The sequence below is a fragment of the Rhea pennata genome, chromosome 8 (assembly GCF_028389875.1).
Source record: "Rhea pennata isolate bPtePen1 chromosome 8, bPtePen1.pri, whole genome shotgun sequence".
NCBI lineage: Eukaryota > Metazoa > Chordata > Aves > Rheiformes > Rheidae > Rhea > Rhea pennata.
In genome coordinates, this window is record NC_084670.1 from 12655297 (window position 1) to 12681949 (window position 26653).

At 48.6% G+C, this 26653-nt stretch overlaps 1 protein-coding gene across 7 annotated transcripts in view; it reads right to left on the reverse strand.

The window, feature by feature from the left end:
• PTPRF (protein tyrosine phosphatase receptor type F) overlaps nucleotides 1-26653 on the reverse strand; it is a 386501-nt gene that overhangs the window by 36210 nt on the left and 323638 nt on the right. For all 7 annotated transcript variants that reach the window (XM_062581931.1, XM_062581932.1, XM_062581929.1 and 4 more), the window contains 7 exons: nucleotides 17548-17665; nucleotides 14691-15269; nucleotides 13982-14079; nucleotides 8092-8345; nucleotides 7296-7386; nucleotides 3955-4167; nucleotides 776-930 (listed from right to left, as the gene is read on the reverse strand). In XM_062581931.1, the coding sequence (XP_062437915.1) occupies nucleotides 776-930; nucleotides 3955-4167; nucleotides 7296-7386; nucleotides 8092-8345; nucleotides 13982-14079; nucleotides 14691-15269; nucleotides 17548-17665 (1508 nt within the window). The remainder of the gene's footprint in view (nucleotides 1-775; nucleotides 931-3954; nucleotides 4168-7295; nucleotides 7387-8091; nucleotides 8346-13981; nucleotides 14080-14690; nucleotides 15270-17547; nucleotides 17666-26653) is intronic.

Genomic DNA, 26653 nt, shown 5'->3' on the forward strand with positions numbered 1-26653 from the left:
TTCCCCAAGCTACAAATACATATGTAAATAGAAAGTCCAGGAGGAGCAGAACCTCAGAGCTGAGCTGATAGAGAATATGACCTACTGTAATTGATCAGGCTACGAGAACACACGCAAATGCAACCTGCAGCTCGTCGTGAAGACTGACAGTAGTTTCATACTACAGTTACAGCTCTAGCAGGACTGCTCCTTAAGCATAAGTGGACGGTTGCTCCAGCAGGGAGCATGGAGCGGGGATGGCTTGCCCCATCATGCTCCTGACTCCGTAGCCAGGACTGAGAGGTCTCAAGAGGAGAGGTCCTACTTGGATTTCAGCTCGTCATGTCCCATTCTCACCACCAAGACCATGTTCCCCTAATCAAAATTCTTAGCAGTGGGAACACCTGCCAGAGACAGAGCAAGAAATTTCAGCAGGGAGCTGGTACTGCAGACTTCCCTGGGGCTGCAAATTCAAACTGTAAGACCAGAGAGCAGTCAGATTGCTTTTAGGGACAAAGCAGTTCTCCTCTGTCCAGTTGCTCAGCTAGTTTCCAGAATTCACAGTAGCTCTGTATCCTGGGGCTAATATTGTCTTCCGCATATCCATGCCTTCTGCTGTTTTTCTAAAGCAGCCTTTTGCCATGTCAAATAGAGACCCTCCTCCACCCTACAACCATCAAGAACCATCTACTAGAGTACGCCATAACCACAGGCTGGAAGGAGAGTCTTGAAGGTGCTACCACCTGTAGTACTCGTGCACTAGAGCTCTACTGCAGCACACTGGACTGGATCTCACCTTTTGAAGAGGAGTATAGCAATGACAATGATGATGATTAGTATCACAGCCAGGACGGGTCCCATCACCCATAGCATCTCTGGCTCATCCTGCTGCTTTGCAGAAGCCACTTCCATCACAATCTCATCTGAGTAGGGGCTGGCTGCATACCTCTTCTGAAGGGCACAGGCAGGAGAAGGGAAAGAAAAAAACAAATGTCCATTAGGCTAAAGCACCAGCCACATCCCCGAATGGCAGAGGTTTCCCCCTGCCTCTGGCTAGCAGGGAATGATCATGCCTCTCAAATCCAGGCAGCACACAAAGGGATCTGTTCTCCTTCAGCAGCAGCAAAGGTCACACTGCAGAAATGGTCTCTTCCGCTGTGAAACATTCCCACTGACAGCAACTTTCTGGCTAGCAGAGCTGCTAAGAGCCGCTTGCCAGACCTGGATTTACTTGGAGCCAAATCACAAGCTTTCACATCCCAACCAATTGCACAGTGGGGCTGGCTGATGATTCCTATGTGGTGTGTAATACCTGCTGTGCTGATACCAACACATCTCTCCAGGACCGGGCTATATTAGGAAAACCCCTGCTGGGCTAGGCAGTTTTCTTAAAGGACTGAAATGACAGGAAAGTTTTCTTCCTGATGTCTCAGCCCTGATAAACAGACCTTGGAAAGGGCCTCATGCTCACAGATTCCCTTCCAGAGACTTTTGCAATCTGGCATCACAGTGATTTATAACCTGAAGGGATAGCTTTCTAGCCCCACCTGTAAGACAGGATTAGCAGAGACCTAAACCCTTCCTGCAGAAAATGACATTGCACCTGGCTGTTACTCTGCTGTTGCTAAGGCTTCTGTAGCTGTGCTGTCCCTTCGCAGCTCAGCCTTGCTGGGTCAGAAGGGTTAAATACTGCTAAAAGAAATCCCTTCCCCCTGCTAGAGAGGGCCAGAGCCGTATCAGTTCAGTGCCTGTAGCTTTTCGAGCAGCACCTGCTGCCCTGCATTAGGGAACTAGAAACATTCCGCTCTTGCCGTAGAAAGTTTCGCTCACTGCAGAGAGGTGCCTGTGGGTCTATAAATTGCTTGCTTTAAGGTCAGAGTTTAAACACACACTTCAAGTCTGTGTGCATGTGAGAGGAAGAAAGGGAAAACTCAAGCGTGCTGGTGTCCCACAGACGCATGCCTTGATCTTCTCTCACAGGTGCCCTTGATCCTAGCCAGCCTGGTTTCAAGCATGTGTGAACTGCAGACAGTGCTCTTATCTGCGACATCCTTCTGGCAGCAGGCACTGGTGCAGCATCCTGGCTGCTCTCCTCAGATTTATCAGCGGTCCAAGATGCCACTGGCCAGGGGGCTGTGGCTACTTTAGCCGTGAAACCTTTTAGCCTGCTTAGAGCCTGTATCAATATACTTGTGGGCTCCTGATCGAGCTTTGCTCCTGGAGAAAGTCTGCGTGGGGCCCCTGCAACCCACAGGCCTATTCTTGTGCACCCCCTGCTCTAACAACAGGGCAGAGAAGCAGCTACAGCACTGCTTGAGCATGGTAGCGATACAAAGATGTTATACCCATGGTGAAAGGGTTGGGCAGAAGGTCTGGGGCTCCTCTTCGTATGGGCAAGCAGTTACTCAGAGAGGAATGCACACAGGCTTTCCCACGGCCGCCCAGAAGGGTCAGGTTGCATTTGGGAGGAGGGAAGGACCATGCTGATCTGTGCAGCAAGGTAACACACGTTCACCTCAAAAGCTTTTAGCAAGGGGCCGAGATTCGTATTTTTGCAGAAGCACTCTGGAAATGCCTCCTTCCAAGAGAAAGCAGAAGCACAAGAGATCAGAAGGTCTATTACCTCAATGGCATTTCCAATGTCAAACTGTGAGCTGCGAGGCGCCCCTGCCCTCGGAGATGGTGCTGAAACCACACTCCCTTTTGCCTTTGAAAAATGGCTATGTTACACTTGCTTGCTGACACTAGAGACAGCAAGAAATTTAAGAGGAGCTGAGTGGAGGAGATGGTGCGCAGCTCTGGACAGATTGCCTCACACTTTAAATGAAAATGGGTGTGATGCCTCGGGGAATGCAGAAAGGTGGCAGCTAGCAGCAGGGCGTGATAATTCTGCTTGCTGGAGGGCTGTGGTGGGTCTGTGTCAGGGAGGAGCTGATGTTAGCCTGGGATCATTTAGCCGAGGTCACCTCTTCAAGACAGGGAACGCCAAGATAGCACATCCCGAGGCCTCTGCCTTGCCTTGTTGTTAATCTGTGACTCTCCTTCCCTCATCAGTGTGCACACCTTGCCACAGCAGCACTCGTGCTGAATGAGTAATGAAGAGTGTGACCAGCCCTAATGAGCCATTACAAGCAAATGAGGCCGAGGAAGGAAACTGCAGCTTCGAAGCTGAGCAAAGGGGCCCGTGCATGTCTGTTATTTCCATTTACACACTAGCTGCTGTTACTGCCACCACCACTCCTGCCCTCCCTGTTTATGGCTGGACACGGATGCACAAGTCTCACTGTGCTGCTCCCTGCTTACTGCATCAGCTATTGCCTTCCCCCTCACGTGTCCAGGCCCCACGTGCTTGGTGACACGCTGCCGACAAATGCATGGCCCATTTCCCTCCAGCGAGGAGAGACACAGGAGTGAGAATCCCTGTGCAGCAGGCACTTGCGCAGCTTTGCCATGCTGTCAACAAACTGCAATGGGAACAGATTCGCTTTGCCGTACGTCAGCTGAAAGCGAGATTCTGGTCAGACAAGCGACTGTAAAGGCAGGCTTGTAGAGAGAACATCCTGTTCACTGCAATATCTCAGCAACCACTGCACAGGATAGGATTTCAAGGGGCTGTTTTCCACAGTCATTTAATTTGAACCAAAGTGGCTCTAGAAAGTATTGCACACCAAGCATGTGTTGAGCTCTGCTCTGGGAACAGCCACAGCTGAGCTCGTGCAGAACATGTGTGCTAACATTGCTTTCCACTCTCATCTGTTATGTCAAACATACATGCCATTTCCTTCCAAAAACATCATCTATCAAGTCAACTCCCACAGACACCTCATCTTGCTGACACCAGTTACACAGCCTCACTCTATTCTCTTTGGAGAAAACTCAATTATACTGGCTTGCAGCAATTTTCACCCTCCCTGCACTGAGCCCACCCCACCTCTGCCAGCAAAGACTATGCTCCCCCCAACAAGAAGTCCTTACCGTGTCTCCGTCCTCCAGTGAGGCCAGCACGAAACAGCGATAACTCAGGTCTTGAGATAGGGGCTTGTTGTAGAAACCTTTGTAGTTCTTCTCATCCCCCAGTGTGAAGGTCTCAGGCAACACGTCCACTTGAGCAGCAATGTAGGGTTTGAGCCTGTCTGCTTGGCGCCGCTGGCGCCTGCTCTGACTCCCTTGGCTTATGGCTTCCAGCAGCTGAGGACAGAAAAGGTGCATCACCATCACTTCGCCCTGCACGTGACACTGTCTTATGCTCAGACATCCACAGGGCGCCACCTTAGAGGCTCAAAAATAAGGAAAAGGCAAGCGAGCCCCAGAGCTGCCTGTGTCTGTGCTCCGACTCGGAAGGCATCTCTAACGCAGGTCCCCTCCCAGCGCCACCTGCTCCCCTTTCTGACCGTGCACCTAGCCGGGACGCTGCACTGCCGACTTCGTGACCACTGCCGCAGCAATGACCTGAGGCAAGGCAGCCATACGTTACCTTACCCTGCACAGGGCTCAGCTGGGCGGAGGGGAAGGGGGAGGAGACACTGGGTTTGATTCGGACGCGGTGGCACAAAGAAAGCAGGGGGACGCGTGCCTGTTGAGGCATGGCAGGGGCACCCGGGTGGGCACCCACGCGGCACGTGCCTCCGCCTCCAGCTTCGAGACGCTCCCGAGCTGCTGCACTGATGCAGCAAATTTTCGGGCTGAGACAGGCTGGCTGTGCCGCTCGGGGTTCAGGCACCCCAACGGGCCGCGAGGGAACCCCAGGCCACGCTCCGCGGTACGGGCAGCAACTCGCACTCCCTGCGGCCACTGGGCACGAGTCACAGCCGACGCTGATGTATAGGGAAAAAGTGACATTTGCTGTGCCTTTCCCTTCTGTCGGTGCTTCAATATTTCACCTGCTGCTGGGTTGCAGGCAGGGCTTTGTGTAAATCACACAGAGCAATAACAGATTTCATGGGATGTTCAGAGTAAAAATGGCAAATTTCATAGTCAGCTGCAAATTCATGAAAAAGGATACAAACACACAAAAATTCAATTACACTGCTAAGAAAGGCTCTCGGATGTTTAAAGATGTTTTTCTAATGAATGAAAACGAACATCAGGCTTGGAACAGAAATTCTAATTTAAAATGAAGAAGGAGGCATGAAATACATTTCACAGAAGAAGGGAACGGTGAAGCATTGTCAGGGCAGACAGGGAACGTCAGAGCGACGGTGGGGCTGGGGACAGCGATATTTGCACAGAGCCGCACTGCTGAGCTCCCTCCCATCTGGACGGGAGAAGCTGGATAAGGCTCGCTCCCTCCAAGAGTCCACCCCTGCCCTCTTAAGGAGCCTCACACAGGAAAAGCTGTGGTTTATCACTGCAAAATCACAAAAAAATAGATGGAAAAATTTCAGTTTCACAAATATCCTCAGAGTCACAGGAGAAGAAGGCAGGAAGATACTCCATGGGCTTTGCTCCCTACACACACTGCTTGTATCTTGGCTGAAATGACATTTAGGCTCTTTGGGGCAGAAAGCGTAGCTACGTGTGCATGGGTCCATGGCACAAACCAGGTAGGGCTCCAGTAGTGATCAATGCTGCTGGGTGCTATTGCCACCTATTTATGAAACACACATCAAAAAACGACATCACGGGAATGCTTGGTTTGTAAAGCTCAGACCCTCAAAAATTAGAAAGTGTCAGAAGTAATATTGCCTGTGCAAAATTAATTCAGCCATCTTATTTATGTGTGTTGTGTTACAATCCTTGGCTACACGGTCACACACTATCTTTTCTCTAACTCCCCTGCTTTGTTCAATACACAGGACAGACAGTGCTTAATCAGAGCAGCTATTCCGTATTTTGTTTTCTTCTTTGCATTATGCAGCCCGAGGCCTTGTTTATTGCTTACTATTCAAACACAGCTCTGAAGACAAAATTAATAATTTCCTCATGGGCTTTTCTATGGTGCTGATCACTATAATATTACGAGTGCTTTGCAAACATTAACGATCTTATCTTCCAAACACCCGTATGAGGTGAGATGAAAGCAATTATCCTCATTTTACAGATGGAAAACAGAGGCGTAGGGACATTAATGTAAAAAATGTCCACTAATTTTGAATGCCAAATTGAAAAACCATCAGCTTGTTTTGTTTTTAAAGAAAACTTAGCATTTTTCATACCACTGAATATTTCCAGCAGAACTCCTATTCACTTCATCTGCATCTGAGGATGCTTAAAGTTTTGCAAATAAGGCTCCAGGATCTCAAACTGAGGACATGCACATCAGTTGGCTGCTAATGAAAATTTTGTTTTAAATCATTTCTGCAGGACCACAGAGACTAGGTGAAACAACTGGAGACATAAGCCAGTTCTCTGGATAGCTTTCAAGTACCTAATGCTCAAAACTAAACCATCCATTCTCATCCCACTCTTCTCTTTCTTGTGACATCTTCCAACTTCTGCAAAGAAATGACCTACAGGTGATGGCTCTCCATTACTCAGTTCTGCCTCACACGTAGAACATACCTGCTTGTACAAAGAGTGAGGATGGAACCCCATAGAAAAGACTGTGCAATCATGTAATTAAAGATTTATGATAAACAAGGGCTGACTTGCAGCTTCCAGCACTTGGTAATTTCTGAGTGCTTCAAGTTTGCAACTCTGCTCTCTTAATGGACCTTCCTGCATGTGATTTCTTGGAATTGTTCCTTACTAGTTTGTGGGGAGGGGCAAGATGAAGAAGCCCAGAAAATCCCCTGCATGGGATTCACCTGACACCCACAGATGTACTATGCTGTTGGTGCTCAGAGGACTCCTGCTCAGGCAGGCTGCATCTTGGAATGAATGGGCTGCTCAACATTCAAAGCCTTTAACAAGCATGTGTGAAGGGAGCTTTGCAGATGTTCAAAACTTGGTGGGTTTTGGCAGAATCCAAAGTGACCTCCTTATCAAACTGGAGGCCTGGGTCCTACCCATGGAGAGGAAAAGCCTCCTGACAAAACCGCTTAATAAGTTGAAAACTGGCTTTCTCTCTGAGCCTGTTTTCACAATCAGCTGAGTTACTTCAGATGAAAAGGGCTCAGAGCTACAAGACCCTTAAGTATGATTTTCTAACGGGCATGTTCTCGGTGGTGGCATCTTCCTCACTTGACTCCAGACTCCCTCCTACACGTTGTCACCAGCCAAGCAAGGCCGAGTATTCACTGCATGTCTCACAGCCCTGTCTTGGACATCCAGTCTGCACAGACATCACTGAATCTGTACTGTTCCAGGTGGCCTGGGCAAAGCATACCAGGCAACCTCGGAGGGACTTCCACTAAGCAGCTACTACAGACTCCTACCTGGTCCAGCTCCATCTCATCAGGTGTCCGCCACCGAGCAGTTGGGCTGCTGGTGCTCTGATCTGCTGGCACAACCACGATGTAGTACCACCTGGGAAGGAAGCAAAGATCAGGGAATGGCTTAAGCTCTAGACCCTAAGTCATCTCTCTGAAATGTCACCAAATAACATGTGCCATGTGCCTTCCCAAGGAACACCTGCTCCTCTTTCTGCCCTCTGCACAGCAAAAGGGTTCAGTAAATAAGAGGTCAGTTTTCCAGCTGCACCAAAGAAAAGAACATCCCCATTAGCACTCATTAGCTTAATGACAGTCTGCAGACTGTGCTCCAGAGGGTGGTGTAGGAGCTGCGAGAAGGACATTTATATAATCGGATTGTAGCAAGAGCCCTGAGGGAATTCTGCTTCAGCACAAGGATACCACAGCAACGAATACGACTTCCACAAACTCGCTTTTTTAATCTCCTTGAGGCTTTAGGCATTATTTATTTAAAGGATATTATACAGTGTCAGAGAAAGTCCTCCTGATCCTCAACCGTCTTTTTGCTGGTAGCATCTGGAGTACACCCATCAGGATGAGGGCAAACTGTCACAGAATTGTCTTAATTTTATTGCACCTAAATATTTGCTCAGAAAGAGCCAGCGGCGTGATCCCATGTTACAGATAAACGCCTGGCTCTGTATTGCTGCTCTGAAATTCACTCCTGGGTTACAAAACCCACAGGTTGGCACAGGCCTGCCCTGTGCCATTCCTGCCTCCATCCCCCACCCTGCTTTTGCCATCCTTGGGCAGCACCTACCTAACCGGCACAGTAGTCTGGACTTTGGGAAGGGCGAGCGTGAACTTTCCTTCCTGTATGTACTTATTTGTGGCGATGGGTTTGCTTTGCAAGACGTCAGGTGCGGTGCGGATTGAGACGAGGTGCTGAAGCCCCCCAGCGCTGCTTCCGCGGTTCATTAGCACAAAAGAATAGTCTGTGTCCGGCTGGAGGTCGCTTATGAGTTTCTTCATCGAGTGGCCGTCTACCTCCACACTCTGGCTGTTGTAGAGAATCTGAAATGGGAAAAGGACAGGCTCATGCAGCAGATAGCTGCTGCTGAAAACTAACGCTCAAAATAGCAGCACTGGAGAGGAGAGTTTGGCTCTGGGCCCTCCCTCAGGTGGTTCGGCTAACGTGCACTCCACAAACAGCCATAAATCTTTAGTTAAAGAAGAGCAAACTGCAGCACAGGGCCGAGCCATGCTCGCTGCGCCTCGCAGCGACGCGGCACCGCGAAGGTTGTTGCTGTGAACCCCGCGGCTGGAGGCAGGCGCGTGCGGGGCCAAGCTGCGTGCAGCTCCCGGCAGCCCACGGTTCGGGGAGGAATCCAGATGGCCGTGCTTCACCCTCGCAAGCAGATGAATGGGCCTGCCTCGCGGGGCTGCAGCACACAATATGCTTTTGGTGTAAAATCCCATCTGCTTTGAACGGGTGTCGCTCCCGCATCCACCAGCTGATGCACAGTTACTGCCGAACACCCCCCGCCCGGAGAGGCAACCGGAGGGATTACGCACCTCGCCAGCGGATCGCACGCAGAGCTCCCCAATCCACATCCCCAAACTGCACCTCCACAAGCGTGACGCTCATCCATGCCCGCGTACCCGAGAGCTGTGCATCGGCTCTCCCCCTGGCTGCAGCACGCTCGTGGCCACGGGCTGCTGTGGCCCAGCCTTCAGCAATGCCTCTCTAAAGCCCAAAACCCCAGGAGAGGGAGACAAACAGGGCAAGGAAAACTGGGGAGACCAGTGGTTGCAGCCCAGCTGCGACAAACTAGCACACTTCTTGCCCCTTGGTGACCATCCAGCATGGCAGGAGAGAACCCGATTCCTAACGGAGGCTGCAGAGATGCAACACGCCAGGAGTTAGTTGCAGGAGCAAGTTAATTCATAGCACCAAACACATGACCCAGGCAGAGATCACGCAGTAAAAATGTGCTCTTTCCAACAGCAGATTTGGAAGATGGAAGACACCTCCATGAAAGAAATATCCCTTGAAGTAAAACAAATCTTTCACCACCTGGGCCTGTTGTTCAGGCTGATGCAGGCTGCACAGGAAGCACCAAACCCTCTATCCAGCTCACCTTCTTAGCAGGTGGCAGAGCTCTGCAAAAGGCTTCTGGCTTGCTAGGACAAGGGTAGTTTATTAGCACTGCTGTAATATTTGGTGTTAGAGCTAGGAGGAAAGGCATCTGAAGGAAAGCCAGGCACAGGGAGCTGGAATCTGCAGCTCTGCTTTCGCGTTATCCAAATAGTGATATTCACGGCATGCTTCAAACCGTTCTTAGGTCACCACTTGCATGGAGGTTGGGGTAGGAACTGAGCCCCTGCACAAGCAAACCCTTTTGCTTTCAACTCCTAAGGATGCACAAACTGAGAATAGATGCTCAACAGTAACAGAGCAGCAGTGAGGAGCCAGAAGAGGAGAGAAACAGTCTTGTTTGTTGACATGCTTCAATCTTTAGTGCTGAACTGTGAAGATAAGTCCTAAATGCTAAAATAACAAGGAGGTTCACAGGGACAAAGTCCCTGCTGGCTACCCCATGGGCAGGTGGAAAGGCTGCCAAAGCTGGGATGTCTATAAGGAGTTGTTCTCTGCAGTGACTCCTCTGAGGATATCCTATTTTTTCCTGGTCTTTAATATCTTTCTGCAGAGGCATGCACATCACATGGGTGCTAAAGTGAGTGCAAAAAATAAAATGTAGAAATGGAATGTCAGATATTTAGTTGGCAGTTTTTACCCTTCTCTGTCACACAGATGGACACAACAAAGACAGCAGCACTAGACTTCAAGTTACCTTAGCAGCTTTGTTGTCCATCCTAGCACCACAACTTGCAAATCTTAACACATTACTATAAAAGGTCCAGATACTCCAGATAAGAGCACATTTCAGCTGCCCTGGGGAACTAACAGGACCACACTTCCCATGCTCCAACACAGACTGGGACAAACCCAAATCTCCAACATTATGAGCTATGCTGCGATGATGTCAAGCCCTGATTGAATTTTGTTATCGCTCAGATGAGCTTTCTCACTATGAAGCTCCCTAATAAAAGGACTGACTGCTTCTGCGCATGCACTCTGGAAGAGACTTGCCTGCCAACTGCCTGCACGTGAGGCATCTGTTGGGGACATGGCTGGTCTGGTCTGGGCATCGGGGCAAGAGGAGGCTTGAAGAGATGGCCCTTTCAGGTACTCCAGAGTTTCTATGCTTGCTCTGGAATTGGCCAGGTCACAGTCCCCATTTCAGACCTGACACCAGATGATGATTTTTACTGCCATGCACAGAAATTTGTGTCCAGACACAGTGAAACTGGCATTTGCAATGCTTTCCTGAAGCACTCCGCACCCTTCCCCCTTTTCACAGTTGCCAGTTGTACGGTTCTGCATTTCTTTACCTGCCACAACACATTGTCTTCTCAAATGTTATGCACCATCAGTTAAAGCCTCTACACAAACCTTACAATAAGGCAAGGGCACAGAAACAGTCATTCATGTGCAGCTAAAGATGCCCAGGGGCTCAAGCAGGAATGATATTCAGAGGTTACATCATGGCCTACTGGTAGCTACTTAAATCAGCTGCAAATTTGGCCCAAAGGCTCTGAACTGTCAAACATTGCTGACCAGCCCATGGACGGTTATAAAATGTCTTTTTTGCTGCTCTTACTCACAAGAACAATTTGAAAAGCTAGATGGATCCAAATGTCACTGCTGAAGGTCTGCCACTCGGTTTCAAGGTACTAAAAAATGTATTGAACCAAAAGATGAAAGACATATAGTGAGCAACACTGGAAAAAATAATTACTGGATGGAAAAAATAGATGAAGGTAGCCTTTTTGTGGCTTTTCTTTGTGGGGAAGGGGGTGTAATTAGGATGTTCCACAGGACATCTTATGAGAAAGCACTGCCCAGCACTCTAAGGGGCTATTTTGGAACCTGTATAGTAATCATTTTCAAAATGTGCTGATCCTTCTCCCCATTTGTAAAATACTTAGTGATGCCAACCAATATATCCTCTGTCCTGCTCTTAAGTTGAAGAATGTTTATCAGGGAAGTGCAGTTTCCCCAAGGAGAAGGTCACATCTATCTTGCACTTTCCATGAAAGCTCCAGAACTGAGAATGGCTTTCTGCAAGCATGCTGGAATAGAAATAGAAAAGTGCCTCTGCTCTACCACAACTGCTGGGTGACATTTTACAATGAATTTATCTGCTGGACCAGGAGAAGCTGTGGAAATTCCCCAAAGAGGACTCAAACCCTCATTATTGATTTGCTAGCAGTGAAAATTCCTAAGGTCTCAGTTCATACCCTAAGAAAAATAGCACCAGTTACGCCTGCGCCTCACTATTCATCGTCAGAACAATATCTACTTTAATTAAATCTCTTAAAGTAGAATATGACACCCTTTGGGACATAGATTTAGCATGAGACTGTTTATCAAGTGTAGATAATACTAATTGTTCCCATGGAGATTTATCTGCTACGCTAGTTACAGTATTAGGCTCTGGCCTCAGCATCCCATGGGTCTGAATTAGAGGGGAGAGGTGAATCTTGTTTATAAAAATACAAAGTTCTGAAGGTTAAGAATTTCTTTCGAGTGGCACATTCAGAGACCTGAAGCTGACCCTCTTAGCTCCTTGGCCTTGACTCACGTGTGTTTGCAAGCCTGTGAATATTAATAGAAAGAAGACACTATTTGAGAAATATCCTTTTAACACTCTCGTTTGCATGACTGCTCTTCAGCTAGCAAGTGGGTAATGCCATCTGCTCCTGTGTCATCTCAGGGTTAACCCGCAGCAGGGGCAGACCCTGAGTCAGTCTGTGTAAGCAGTTGCAGCTATGAGGCAGAGACAAGGCATCAGCATTATGCCTTTGCATCCTCGCTCCTCATCATCCTTATGCATTAGTAACGCTCCAAAGGTCACACCGTCCTTTTCTAGGACCGTGTCGTCAGAGGGAGACACGAGCTTTGTACCACAGAATAAGGCAAGATGAAGCAGACGAGTTCTTCAGTAGACAGCAAAACAACACGAATTGTGAAGCTCCTTGCGGCCAGATGTCTGAACACTGATCCTAATGCATCCCACACCTGGGAGAGCTTTGAATACCACAAGGTCTTCACAAAAGCCTTGTCTGCTTCAGCTAAACTCTGCATGTTAACAAGCTTCTGCTATTGATCATGGTAATTCAGCTTTAGGATTTAAGCAAGGGGAGTTAGCAACAAGGAAGGGGAGCTCCTCACACACATTGACATGAGACGTTCCCCCATTCCCCTGGCTGTGGCTCCCCCTTATCTCACACAGGCCTTGCATGTGCTCTTTAGGCATGGCATGTGCTCCATGTGCAAGGATGAAGGGAAAGCACGTTCCTCCCATGCTTGGCCCATCTCTGCAGAGGCAGTAGATAACCGCTAAGACCAGCTTTATGATGTGTTAGTCTCATCTACTAAGGGAAAGATACTGCACCAAGATCTGCAGAAATTTCCACCATGCTCTAGTTTTTTACCCACATTGGTGATCCAGACTGGGGGACTGGCAACATGGGTGGAGACACTGAGTCATCAGAGTTGTCTGAGGCCTTGTGGATGACACTACATCAAGAACTGTGCTGGAGAAAAGACAGCACTAGGAGTTCAAGGGGAGTTCACTCTGCACAACACGTCTTGTACTGCTCACAGTTGAAAAACCTGGGATGATGATGATGCTCCTCTCCTTCATTCCCTGCGATTATGCATCTGCCATGATGCTGTAGAGTAACTAATCCAAGCAACCTTGATGTTTAAGATAGGACTTGTTGCAGATGGAGCATCATTTTTAGTTTGATTCATTGGCTGGTTTTCAGATCACTTTGTCCTGGTAGTCTCTTGTGATTAAATCACAGTTAGAGATTTTCAGGCATCAGGACTAGCTTGCGCAACCACTGCCATGGAGCTCCCACAGCCAGCCTGACTGGGAAATCCCATCCACACAAACCCAGGTCTCAAGACATTCCAGAAAGCTGATGGGGGTACTAAGCACTGACTGGGACTGTAAGAACAACAGGAACAGCTCATGGGATCATCACGGCATCAGTAACTTGGGTGTCTGGACCAGTTTCTATTTCTCCTGGAAAAGGCACAGTGCAAGTAATTCGGTGGGCACTATCAAGGGACGAGTGGGTACTTAGCAAAGTTCCTTTGGTCAAGACAGGTTTCTAGCCGGAGAAACAAGAAATATATATGATGACCCCTGCAATACCCCCATTTTCAGACTGTGTTCTGCCTGGCACATGCTTTCACTGCTCAACAGTTCCTGTTGGTACCAATGTTATTCACTTGTTTGTCACCATAAGCAGCGAACACTTGCTGGCTATTCCACAAAAAACAGAAAAACAAATAAATCAACGAAAACTGCAAAACCTACCAGCATGAGAAGAGTGAGAGGAGGGAAAGCAAGCAGCAGTACACTCCACTGTGTGCCATGGTTCATACACTAGTGCTCCCAAGCAAGAGCAGCTACTTAATCTGACCTTGGGGGCCTGAGCTCCTGGAAAAAGACTCCCAGGACAGTGAGCAGCATGACCCTGGCCTCTTGTCTGATGGCCTGAAAACACCATCTGGCAGGTCTAAGTGCCACAGGAGGAGCAGCTCTCTGTTCCATGCATCACACCCTTACCTTAAAAGGCACTGCAGATTTGTAGGAGTCAGGCACTTCCCAGCTCAGCAACACAGATGTTTTCATGACGGCGTTGACGCGGAAGTTCTTAGCAAACACTGAAATGAAAAACAAGATCTTTAAGCACTGTAAGGCCAAGTCAGGAGGGAGCCAGGCAGCAGCTCAGTTCCAAGTCTCTCTTTGTCTAGCTCAGCAGCAGAGGTCAGAGAGTTCAACTACAGCAGAGAAGTGAGAGATGAGGAGAAAAGAGCAGCAGCCGTTTACCAAATCTCCAGTCTCCAGCGGAGTTTCCCTTTTTGACTGTGCTTTCCAGCATCACAGAAAGGAAGTTATAGGTTGAACTGCAGCCTTCCTCTCTCTCTTCCCCTGCACTCACACTCTCCTGGCCCTTTGCTATGATCAAAGAACAGTGGTGCTCAGGTACTGGATCTGCAGATGAGCCTACCCAGTTCAAGCAAGAACCTTTCATGTACAGATAAAACAGCAAAGCATGCCTGTGAAGCGACAAAGGCAATTAAGCTCCCACCAACACCCCTCCAACTGGCAACTTTAAGGAAACCTTCTTTGAGCGTCCCCTCACAGAAGATGTTTTACATTATGGAGTTGTACAATACCTGTTCTCATTAGCCAGAGCAAAGAGGGTACCAAAGCAAAGGTCCCTGTCCTGGAGCCAGAGCTTGCTGGTGGGGCTTGTCAGAGGGAAACTTACCTTGCTCAACAGGCATGGTCCGGGACTGGATGCTGGGGCTCAGTGGCCCAACTCCCTTATTGGTGCGGGCCCTCACTTTGATGTCGTAAGTGGTATCAGGCTTCAAATTGGTCAAAGTGATACTTGTGTCCTTGGTGATGTTAACCAGGTCCTGCTGGCTATTGATGTCCCTGTACACCACTGTGTAGTTGACAATCCTCCCGTTCCTTTCTGCTAAGACTGGGGGTTCCCATGCAACCTCTGTGGTGGAAGTGGTGAGACCCACCACACGCAGGTTCTGTGGGAAGCCGCTTGGCACGTCTTCTGCAGTAGTGATCTCCTTCTCAAACTCCTCTCCTGGGCCAGCTCTGTTCTTGGCAGACAGTTTGAACAGGTACGTGGCCCCCTTGTGCAAGTTCGTCACAGTGTAGTGATGGTCTCTTTTCCCGAAGTCTATTGTGTTCATCTTCTCTTCATCAAGACGTCTGTACTGCAGCCGGTAACCTAGCAGCTCCCCTACCATCTCCTTGGGTGGGTGCCACTGGATGAGGGCTGTGTTCATGGCTGTCGTGCTAATCATCATGGTGGGCTTCCCCGGGACTGCAACATAAACACACAATGACCATCTATAGCCTGGGAGAAGGGAGCGGAAGGACAGCTTCCGTGATGCTCAGTTCGTGAGGACTGAGGAAAGTGGGAGAGTTCAGACAACAGGGTGAAGAGGATGACAGACAACTCACATGGATAGAGGCAGACTGACCCTAATCCGGTGGTGAGGGAAGCTGGAACCAGCCAACAGTTCTTGGCTGCCATTTTCCCAAGTTCTGCCATCTAAACAAGCAGTAAATTCAGTCACATCCAGCCCCAAAATTCATACCCTGTTACAGGAAAGGTTTAAGGTACCTCAACGCATCATATTTATCTCAGAGATGATCTGAATCCTGTCCTCCCAATCACTGTTCTTCAGACAATTCAGCTACTGCACAGCACCAGGCCACTCTGGCCCTGGTGCCCTGAATGACCATAGACACACAGAAGCCCAAGTCCAGCACCCTCATCTGTCTGGAGGCAGACAAACTTCATCTCGAGACCTTGCAATTTTGCCATCTGCAGAGGCAGCAAGCAGAGCTGGGCAGGCTGTTTGCAATCAGAATACATTTTGGTTTAGCTGATGAGCAGATTCATGATGTCAATGTCGATGTGAGAGGTGAACACAAGCGTTCCACAGGAATTTTGCTTATGCTGCACAAGTCAAGGGGTGTTGCCGTCACAGGTTAGGAACTGATGGCTTTAAATTGATGGTTTAGTACCTTGATCTCCTTCAGTTAAAAAAAGGATGAGTCTTCACTTCACATCAGCTCAGATTTGTAAACAAATCAACTGATAGAGAAGATACTCAGAATCAAAGGGATGGGACGGTTGATACAAAAAAGCAAATGGGATTGTAGCTAAATGTAGTTAAATACCTTCGCACAGCTTTGAAATATATTAGCCCACAGATGAGCATGAGAGGAAACATAATGGACAGTATTATCCCCCAATTTTGCCATCAGAGGGCGATACCAACACTCCCCTTTGAGGTCAAACCTGCAGTACAAAGGCAGCTCTAGGGGTGGTTTTGTAGGTATTTAAGGCATACAATTAAATTTCCACTGCCAGTATCTTCCTTTCTGCACTCGTAATACAATGTCTAACAGCAGCTAGTGTTAAGGGACAGATTATTTTCAATGTTGATTCAAAATATTAACTTTAAATGTGCATCATAACACGGGAAGACCTGCTGTGGTTTACACTGCAACACTGGGATGTTTAGGAAGCTTTTCCTGTTTATGGGACAGCTGTAGCAATTTGATGAACAGAGCATACATCATGGCGAGGCACAAGGGAGACAGCATTTGAGACTGTGACAGTGGAAACTACCTCTGGAGCTCCCCATATGCAGCACAGAGGAGACGGCAAGCTGTTCCTTGCTTAAAGCACCAGGAACAAACGCTCTCAGTTTGCACAAGCTGCATTCCCATAGTAATAAGTGAGAAATACTGCTCCTACGGCTGTTGTGAGAAGCTGCAAGATTATCATTTGTAGGGCAGGTCTAGTGAGTGGAAAATCGAGGACAAGACAACTAGCTGGTGCCAGCTCCAAAGCCAACTTTGACAACATCTGGAGTAAGCACCTGATGAACTCCTGGGTGCCCCACTCCTGGCCAAGGCTCCTGTGTTGCAATAGGCACAGGATATGAGTATCTATTGAGATAGCAGAACCAGACTGGCTGGTATCAGCAGGACCTAGTACTTGTATTGTGTCTGCAGCACTTCTACGGCAGGACTGGTTGCATTCCGGATTTTTACCGTGGCTCTAGGAGCAGCCAAGCTCAGCTACATATGCTTGGGGAGGCAGCCGGAAGAGCAGGCAGGAGGGAGCTTAGAAGTGCCTCTGAGGGACACTCTAGCATGAGGAGGGCCATCCCAGGTGGTACTACAGTCACTCACGAAGCAAGAAATGGCACACGCTTAACCCTACTGCTCCAGGAAACAGCGTGAGGAAGGGCCTTGACTCCAAAGCTGAGGGAAGGCCTGGACTTGCAGGCTTCCTTGTCCCAAGTCTGTGAACTATGCAGATGAGCTCTGACCAAAGAGTTTTATTGCTCTCTGATGGGCCCTGGTAGTGTCTCTCCATCTCTTAGCTGCACTTTGCTCAGGTAATCCAATGGCAAAAGCCTGTAAGGAAGGCCTGGAGATCACAAGAGAATATACCTCTGCAGCACCTCCATTCCCATCACTTCCTCCTGCATTGCTGCTTTGGCTGTACTCCCCGTGCACCTCTTAGGAGCTTGTATTACCATCCTTCAGAGGCTGCCAGGTCTGCTCCCCACACTCACCTGCCCCCGTGGTGGTGATGACTTTCGGCTTGCTGCGGGCACCGTCTCCTTTGGTGGTGTAGGCAGCGACAGTGACTGAGTAGGTGGTTTCTGGCAGCAGGCCTCCAATGACTGTCTCCTGGGAGCATGCCCACGAGGTGGAGAGGAGGCAAACGAGAACAGTAAACACCCATTAACACAGTGAGCAAAAGGAGGGCACTGGGGTCAGCATCTCCAACAGCAACACACAAATACGCTGGCTCACACTCATGCATCACATCCAGCCTCTCAGGTCTCTCCAAGCTGGCTCTCGTGCAGAGCTAGCAAATGACAACTGTCTCCATTCCAATGTTTGCCTAATTTCAACCCACCAGCAACGTGCCAGAGGGGCTGGGAAAGGGCAGAGAAGTCACTGCTGCCCCAGGAGCCCCCATGCTCCTTCCCCCTGGATGTTGCTGAGAGGGAGATCTGCCCTGGAGATGGTCCTGCATGAGGCTAGAGTCACGTTGGGGACAAAGTCACCTTACCACAGCAAGCCTAACAGTAAGGACTGAGGCACAGTCAGAGCTGTGAACCACAGCAAAAGCCAGTTCAGCTGGCTGCAGAAACCTCTTGGGGGCTAATTTGGGGATTTTTAAAGTCTGGCCTGAAGCTGAGTTGACTCTTACAGCAGAGCCACTGGAAATTCATGCTTTCTTCCCAGGAGCCTGCAGCTTAACATGGCAGCCACACACAAGGAGGGGTCCCAGTGGCAGGGCACCTGCAGGTATCACGGCACTTTTCACCCTTCCCACCAGGCACCACACTGAGTCACAGCCCAGGTCAGCACAAGGTGTTGGCAAGACCTGGAGGGAAAACCCTGCACTGTGTGAGGTCTGGGTGGGAGGGTGCCCCAGGCATAGAGCTAACACCCTTGCATGCCCTGACTTCCTCTGGGCAGGAGGAGGGCACAGCTCCTCATTTAATTTGAGATCAAAGTGGGTTTGAGCCTTACTCCTCCCTCTTGGCCTCCAGCAGCAACATGACTCTTGCTGAGCCAGGGTACAAGCGTGGGGAGCAGAGCAGCTCCCAGTACCTCTGTGCAGGCTCAGGGCAGCTACCCCCTAAGCATGCTTGTCTTGGATGCTGTGAAAAGGACTGGGGGCCAGTAACACTAACAACTCTTCAGGCCAGGAAGCAGGAGACAAGGGAGCTGAAGAAGGGACAGGGAAAGCTGCTAGGAGGAGGCTCTGAGGGCTTCTGGGGGCAAGGGAACAGCCCCCAGAAATTCTTAAGAGCAGAGAAGGTGCAAGTCAGGAGAGGAACTGGGTGTGAGCTTGGATGGATGAGGACAGGCAGTACTTCCAGAGACTGCTTTTGGGGTCTGGTATCTGTCTGGGACAGGGGGTCCCTGCCAGCTGGGGAAGTGCAAGGGGGCCTCTGTGGTTGCTCTCCATCACTCGCTCACACAAACACCCACACCAGTAATGCTGCCAATTTCCAGTCAGTGCTGCTGGATCAGGTTACCTGCCCAGGCTTACTCATCAAAATCACCCTGTTACCATTGCGTAACCAGCCAGCCCAGAGAAAAATCAACAAGCACCAACAAGAACCACACCAAAATCACCGTGTGAACCAGAGTCCAATCCCACCTCTGCCTCTGCAGCAGACTGTGTATGCGGGCGAGCGGACGCGCAGTCCGATCAGTGCCAATGGACCCGCAGGGGAAGCACTCACACAAAACCTGCAGACTCTGAACATCCCAAGAGAATTCACTCCTCCCAAATTCATGCAAAGAGAAATTCTCACGCAAAAGCATGCCACCGGGAGCAAAGCGAGCGAGCTGGGAGGAGGGAAGAGAGACGGATGGATGGATGAAAGAAGGTCTGATTGCATAATGTAAACACAGTGCTGTCATGACAAAGCAACTTTGAGCGAGACTGCTCAGTATAAAGCACGAGGAGAAACAGGAGAAACGCATCATGCCGGGGAAGTTCACAGCAGGGCATGTAATTGAATTGCTGACTCTAAAAAGGTCATTTTCTAGTTTGTTCCTCCGAATTTATATTTCAAAATTATATGGGAGAAATTGGATTTAACTGTTTAAATGTGATTGTTTTCTTATTACTATCTGTGTTTCAACGAAAGGTCATGGTTGAGAGTGTAGGTTATTTTTCATAACTAGGATCAATGAGGTTTAAAGACTATATATCTAATTTTACCATAGGACTTGGTGGACCAACTCCTGTGGAAGGTAGGATGCACCTCCTGAGTTGATCACTTGAGCCTGCCTAAAACTGCACTGCAACAAGCTGGAAATACAGATTATAGGAAATGTCAATTGCTTTTCTGCATTTAGTAGCAATCTAAATGCCAATTTTCTCTGGATGTGTTGCTTGTGGAAGGTTCCACAATGTAACTCTCCAGCCTCATTAAGGGAGTGAAAGGGATGTTTTGACAGCACTATGTCTACAAAATTCACAAATCGATTTACCAAACCCCTCTTTTCCAACCTGGAATGCACACAAGTGGTACTTACATGGTCGACGGAGTCCTCAGCTCTCCACTGACGAGGGAGAAAGGAAGGAGGAGAGAAAAATGGAGACACAGAAATTTAAGGGGCAACGTGTAGGAAGGGGGTGACAATGACAACAGCAGGGGTTAGCAGAACTGGGTGGGGGGCATTATAACACTTATGCACAGAAGGTCACTTGGCACAGGCTGTACCAAGGGAAGAAATAGGATACAGAGCAATTTTCTACATGCTGCTAGCCTGCGCAGTAGGTCTGCGATCATTCACACAAGCAGGGGCAAAGAGCTTCCCTCTCACATGGATGGAAAGGTCACCACCTGCTAACTTTGCAGTCCTTCCCCTATCTGGCTTTGTTCATACTGTTCTGCCTGTTTCACGAGCAAGAGGAAGAAGGCGAAAGCTTGCACAGACGTGGGCATGGCGCTGACACTGCTGGGCTGCCTACACGTGCTCAGCAGCAGCGGCTGCCAGGCAGCATCTTCATTAGGTACTCTCTACTGCTGCCCTGCAAGAGACAGCATTCACAGCAGAGTCTGTGGTCTAATCTCTACTCTCTGTCCTCGTGATCCTCCAGCTGCCATCTCTTGCTGAGAACTGAAAACATCAACACTCCAGACCCAGACAGGTTTGTCTGAATGAAAGCACTGATGTAACATTTACAGAGCATCTCCTTTCCGTACCATGTGTGAGAAAGTACTTTGGGAACCTCAGAAACTGAGAAGTTAAGTGCCATCTCTTGGAAACACTATGCAAGAGAGACCAAGATCTTGTACAGAACTACATGCTAAGCTGTTCCACCCAGTGCTGCACTTCTTGGAATGACAGTTACAACTGGTGGATATACTGAGGAAATAGCTTCTCACTCGCAATTACACAACACCAACACGACAAACTCAAGCGTTCATTTGGCAAGAGCAGCCCTGGCAAGTAAGACTTCTGCACAAGAATGTTTCCAGTACAGGATCACGTGGGATGCCAGTCATGGCTGCTCAGTTACGATTCCAGTAAGGGCCCATGCTGGCTTCTGATCCCTGCTGAATGAATTTGGGGTTCTAAGGCATCAAAATTGCATTGGGGTGGTGAGACTTCAGCAGATCTTGGCTGTTACCATGCCTGCCAATAACATGGTTCTTTGTGGAAGATGCACAAAGGGGAAGTTTACAGGTATCAAAGCAAGCTCTCTCAGCTAAGGTTATGTATTACACCTCAGATTACTAAATCTGCCTGGAGGAAGCACTAGCCAACAGGTTCAAGCACAGAGATGAAAGCAGAAGATAAGTATTACTGCTCCTGCCTGTCAGTGTGAGCCTTGGCAAGCTTAGCTTCTGAGCCAGTGCTGCCAGCTGTGAGACGGTGCTCAGGTAGTAGCTTCCTCAGGACACCATGAAGGCCAGCAAATGCTGGCAAAGTGCCTGGGAACCTACAGATGCTGTTGAAATACTGAATAGTACTAAAGCTACAAGTTGTCTTTTGTACCCAGGCAGTTTGAGGTGGCTTTCACAGACTGGACATTATCACAGTGGCTAACTACTGTCCTCAGCAGTCAACTACATGGCATATCTTCAAAATATTTACTATTTTGACTGCTAAATTCAGAGAGAATCAACTATTGGAGAAATGTTCCTCTAAGATTTTATTATAGTTCACTTATTTGATACCATTAGACTGTTGTAGAATTAGCCCCCTAAACTATCTTAAAATTTAATTTTAGTGAAGAGGTCAAGTTGTCCCTAGAGTCTTTACATAAAGCCAAGGCTCTGATTAAGTATTGTGGTCACTACCTCTTTACACCCTCCTGGGTGTTATCTCAAGTGCTGTGTGCTCTGCTCCACCCACATCATTCCCTTCTCCCCAGTTCATTTCCTACCCACACCAGCCAGCCCATGCTGTGGTCAACAGCTGTGTGTTCTGCCCTGCTGATCTAAAGCCGGACAAAAGTCTCACTACAGAAAGGATAATAGACCTGGCAGCATTTTCTTCCAGGATTTCACTTCCACTCCCACACCACATCCCTGGTGGATGGGGGACACGTGGACAGCACTACCCTAGACGTTGTGCAAGCTGTCCAGATGACGACGAAGGGCAGCTGCAGGAGCAGAAGCTGATACCCTGCTGTAACAAATATCTGAGTAGACCTGGGCTCAGGAGGCTAGTGCATCTGGCAGCCTCTCACATCATGGTAGGGTGTTTATCATCCACTAAGATTTTAGCACAGATGTTTACTGTTCAGAATACATTTCCTCTTATGTTTTCTGTGGATTTGAATCTTGTATCAGATTAGGGTTCAAAGAAACCTCTTGAGATGTCTGTTGTCAGAATCACAGTGAAAAGCAAGACCTGGATAAATACCCTGATATAAATTCAGTTTCATTATGAAAATATCATCTGCAGATGAAAACATTTCCTTCCTAAACTAGCTCAATTGCTTCTTAAATGTTTAAGGTTGGTCAGTAAGATAAATCGATCTGAAAGGCCCCGTAGCTGTCATAAAAAGAATTCAGACAGTGCTGTGTGCATGAGGTAAGATGGCACAGGGAAGTGCTACAGCTAACTGTGCGTATTTACGGCAGCTGCAATGCCTTTACAACATTTCATTCTTCACTTCAACACTACACAGCGTAGTCATGTCTTACCAGTGAACGGATGTTTTCCCTGACCACAGCTCTTGCAAAAGACACACTCAAGTTCTCCCAAACAGCCCCAGCTGCGGAAACTGGATTTGGGGGTTTTCTTGCAGATTCTTCTCCTCTCTGCTCCAGTGACTTCGGAGCAGCGGTGAAACTCCAAAGGCACACACAGTGTTCTCAGCTTGTGGGATGCAGAGAGGTTTGAGGGCCCCAGAGCTTCACCTTGGTCCATTACTGAAATGTCTCTTGACCAATGCCTTTCAATTTTGTTCCATCTGTAAAGTGGGGTGCATCTCACCTCCACAAACTCCGACCTAAGTGAGTACATCCAGGGGGAATTGTCAGCAGAATTCAGGTAAGATCCTTGACCATCACCCAAAGAGGCAAAGAGGGAGGCTGTAAATTCCCATATGTTGTTATGTCTGGAGTGGGCACTGCCCAGAGAGAACAGGGGTCTCTGCTTCCTCATCTCCTTTTATCTCCATCCAACAGCTTCAAGTGTTTGCTTTTAATCCTCTCTGCTCTTCTGAAGCAAGCTGGTGGGACATGCATTCAAATAATCTGCGCACTGGATGGAGAAATGCTGGCTGCAAAGACCACACAGCCTTCCTGTGAGCCCGAAGCCCTTTTCATGGGCAGCACACCTCTCTACTTCTAAAGTTCAGTTTGCAGAGCAGAAGGTGGCAGAAGTCTGCTCCACGCAGCATGATCTCCTCGTGCTGCACAGCAAGACTCACCCATGTCACATTCCCAGAACAATGCGCATGGCTGGCTCCTTGACAGGTATGCCAGATAGTTGAGGGCAGAAGCAGTTGTTGAGACCATGTAGTAAGGTTGGGAGGATGCTCTCTGACGTCCCAGCTGAGGTCAAGGACAAGTATGTTGGGAGCAGGACAGAATGGGTCAGCAGATCCATGCAGGGTCTAGCTCTCTGTCTCAGGCAAGAGCAGATGAGAGCTGCACTTGCACAGGAACCCAAACAGCAAGGGCTGTCCTCCCTCAGCCTAGCTGCCTCCTTTGCACCCAGCACTCCAGATATGGCATGGCTGCCTGGTGCTGCTCACCACTGAGCTCTGCAGGGCACTTTGGATTGCTACTTGGGGAAGAAGTGGAGGGGATCAAGCTGACTGCTGCTGGTTACAAGCTGGGGCTTGCCCAGGCTTACAGAAAACAAGGGAGAGCAGGCAGATTCTTGCTGTGCCCCACAGCACCCTGTTGCCCCACTCCCTCAGGGGCTGGCTAGCACTTGTACAAGGGATGAGGGGCACAGCTGAGAGACGGCACTGGCCACCTCTGCTCCTTCCACAAGGTCTCCTGGTACCAGGACCCTGCACTGCCAAAGGCAAAAGAGAAAGGAGATCCATGAACCCTCTGCCGTTGCCCACCACCACTGGCAGGGACTGCGGGAAGTGCTGTGGGTATCTGGCCCACCTCCACAGCATCACACCGGCAGTCACTCTGGGTGCACTGCTGCATTCACTTTTCCATCAGCCTGTCAGTAGGACATGAGAGCTCAGGCTGGGAAGTACAGGGGAGCCTGATGAAGGTAATCAGTCAAAGGCACAGGCACATCAGGAGGGAGAGGCCTCAGCTCCACCGCAGGGCCTTCCTAACAATTGATTATTCTCCCTAGACAGGAGGCTGCAAATGAAATGTGATCTCTCCAGTGCCAAGGTCCCCACATCACTGCTGATGTTTTAGTCCTTTCTACTTAAATGGTTTTAAAACCTTAGAATCTGTATTATCTGCATAGCTAACATCTCAATTCCCTTTTCTTCTTCCTTTCATCTTCATTTACTCTCTCTATATTTCTCATCTTCAATCACCAAAATCACAAGTCAGCTTTAATACCAGAGTCTTCATACCACCTGCAGGAAACAGATTATGTAGTACATACCTACTCAAAATCAGCAGACAGCCCGTCTGGGCAGAAGGAGGGGCTCTGCCTACATGCCCAGAGAAGGATTTCTGCTCTGACCCTAGATTTTCCATCACTTTAATTCTCTCCTTGTGCACCAGTATAAATGTTTATGAATGTTTACAGGTGCTAAACAGGACTGATGGGGCTATATTCTGGCTATCTCCATTCTGTGACCTTCAGGGACAGGTGTTCCAGTGAATCTTTTTGATTTCTTCCACAGAAAATAACTCTTCCCAGACTACTTGTTCAAGTTTGATCTGGCTGTTCGCAAAGACACGCACTGCTGTACTGAGCAACGGCAGCTCTCACAGGGTCCTTCAGCTTATAGAGCATATGCATTTCGTCACAAACAGAGGTCATGCCTGGCTTTTCACTCTTTGGGGAAATAAAGATCTCTTCTGGCAAGCCAGTGAAACCTCTTCCCTGCAGGGTCATCATTAGTTTATCCCAGGAGTGACATGACTCCTTCAGAGTAGTCACTCCTCTACAATGATCTTACGGCCTTCGCTTCCATCCAGAAATTACAGTGGATGAGCTCAGCATGATACATGCTAGAAAAAGAACAGCATAGCAATCAATAACTTTCCCACATAAATTCACCAAATATGAAAGACTGGTAAGTGGTCTGACAGGCCAGGAAACTTCAAGCAACTTGACTTCTGGATCACAACTGCACATATTCGAAATAATGCAAAATCCAACACTTCCTGGAAAGTTTCTGGCCCTGGTATCCTCATTCCTGCATATTAGCATGGGGTTTCTCTCTCTCAAATGTATGAGTAAGGAGTGAAAGCAGAACTGGCTGGGCAAGCATAAAATATTTGAAAACACCAAAAAGAACAACACTGCCAACTTCGCCCACCTACACTTGAGACCAGATCATTAACTCCAAACTTCAGCTAAACAATACAGCATCAGTTGTTCAAACAACATGGAAGACTGTATCCTCCTGGAATAAGAAAAGGGCAGTAAGTAGCTCTTCTAGCGCTGAAAATAAAGCAACATCTGAAACATCAACAGAGATGTGTCTCAGATAACACTGCAAGGACCCTCAAAGCATTTTCCTCTCTTTAAAGTTTTCCCCTTCCACATTATTACCGAGTTTTAGCCTTCAGAATATGAATGGGGAGTAAAGACGCCTCTGTGCACTGCACTCCCCACTGACAAACGTATAAATGATTCACAGCTGCGTTTAGGAGACAGATCAATTAATCGTTGCAGCTCTCCAGTATTTATATTGGGCATCATTCAAGTAGGCCAGCTCTCAATCGATTACTCATCGCTTCCAACACCAGCAGATCCTGTACTTCATTTAGATGATTATCTTTGTTGAGAACAGCATGGGTCATCCAGGACGAAAGACCTTTGCTCCAAAGACGAGTTTAGCTCATCAAAGAAGCGGCAGCAAAAATTTCTCTTGACCCTGGGAAAATCACTCAAGAGGAGACAACCAGCCTTTTCTGGGCTGGGGAGAGCCCATAAGCCTGCTCTGGAGCATCATGTGGGAGCAGGGCTCAGCTCACAGCCACTGAGGTATCCAGGAAAGTACACAGAGCATTAGCATGTTGGCGTAGCATGAGGATTGCAGAGGGGAAAGTCATTTACAGGCAGTGTAGACAGTCAAGTTACAGGCCTTTTTTATTTGTTTTTTTCCCAGACTTTGTTAGCTTCACCTACAATTGAGTTTTGAGAGGTAAATGCAAGGTCAAGTCTTTGCCTTGCAAAAGTAGACCTGAGAAGAGGCTTTGCCAAGCCATGAGAAGGCTGCCCTGCCTGGAAGGCTGCGGCAGTGCTCAGCGCCAGGCCTCCAAGGACAAGGAGCCTCCTGTGCCCCCGCAAGCAGGCAGAACCCTGTGGGCTCTGCTGAGCAACAGGCTTCACGCTCAATGCAGCCAGCAGCATGAAGGAAGTAGACACAAAAGCTTTTTTAAAACTCTCCAAAGCGTCATAACCTGCCTGGCAAAACACAAGGAGAAGATGCCAGGTCCTGTTCCCTCCTGGCAAGTGTGCCAGGAGCCCCAAAGAGAGATCCCTGCCAGGCGAGGGCTTGCTCCCCTGCGCTCTGCA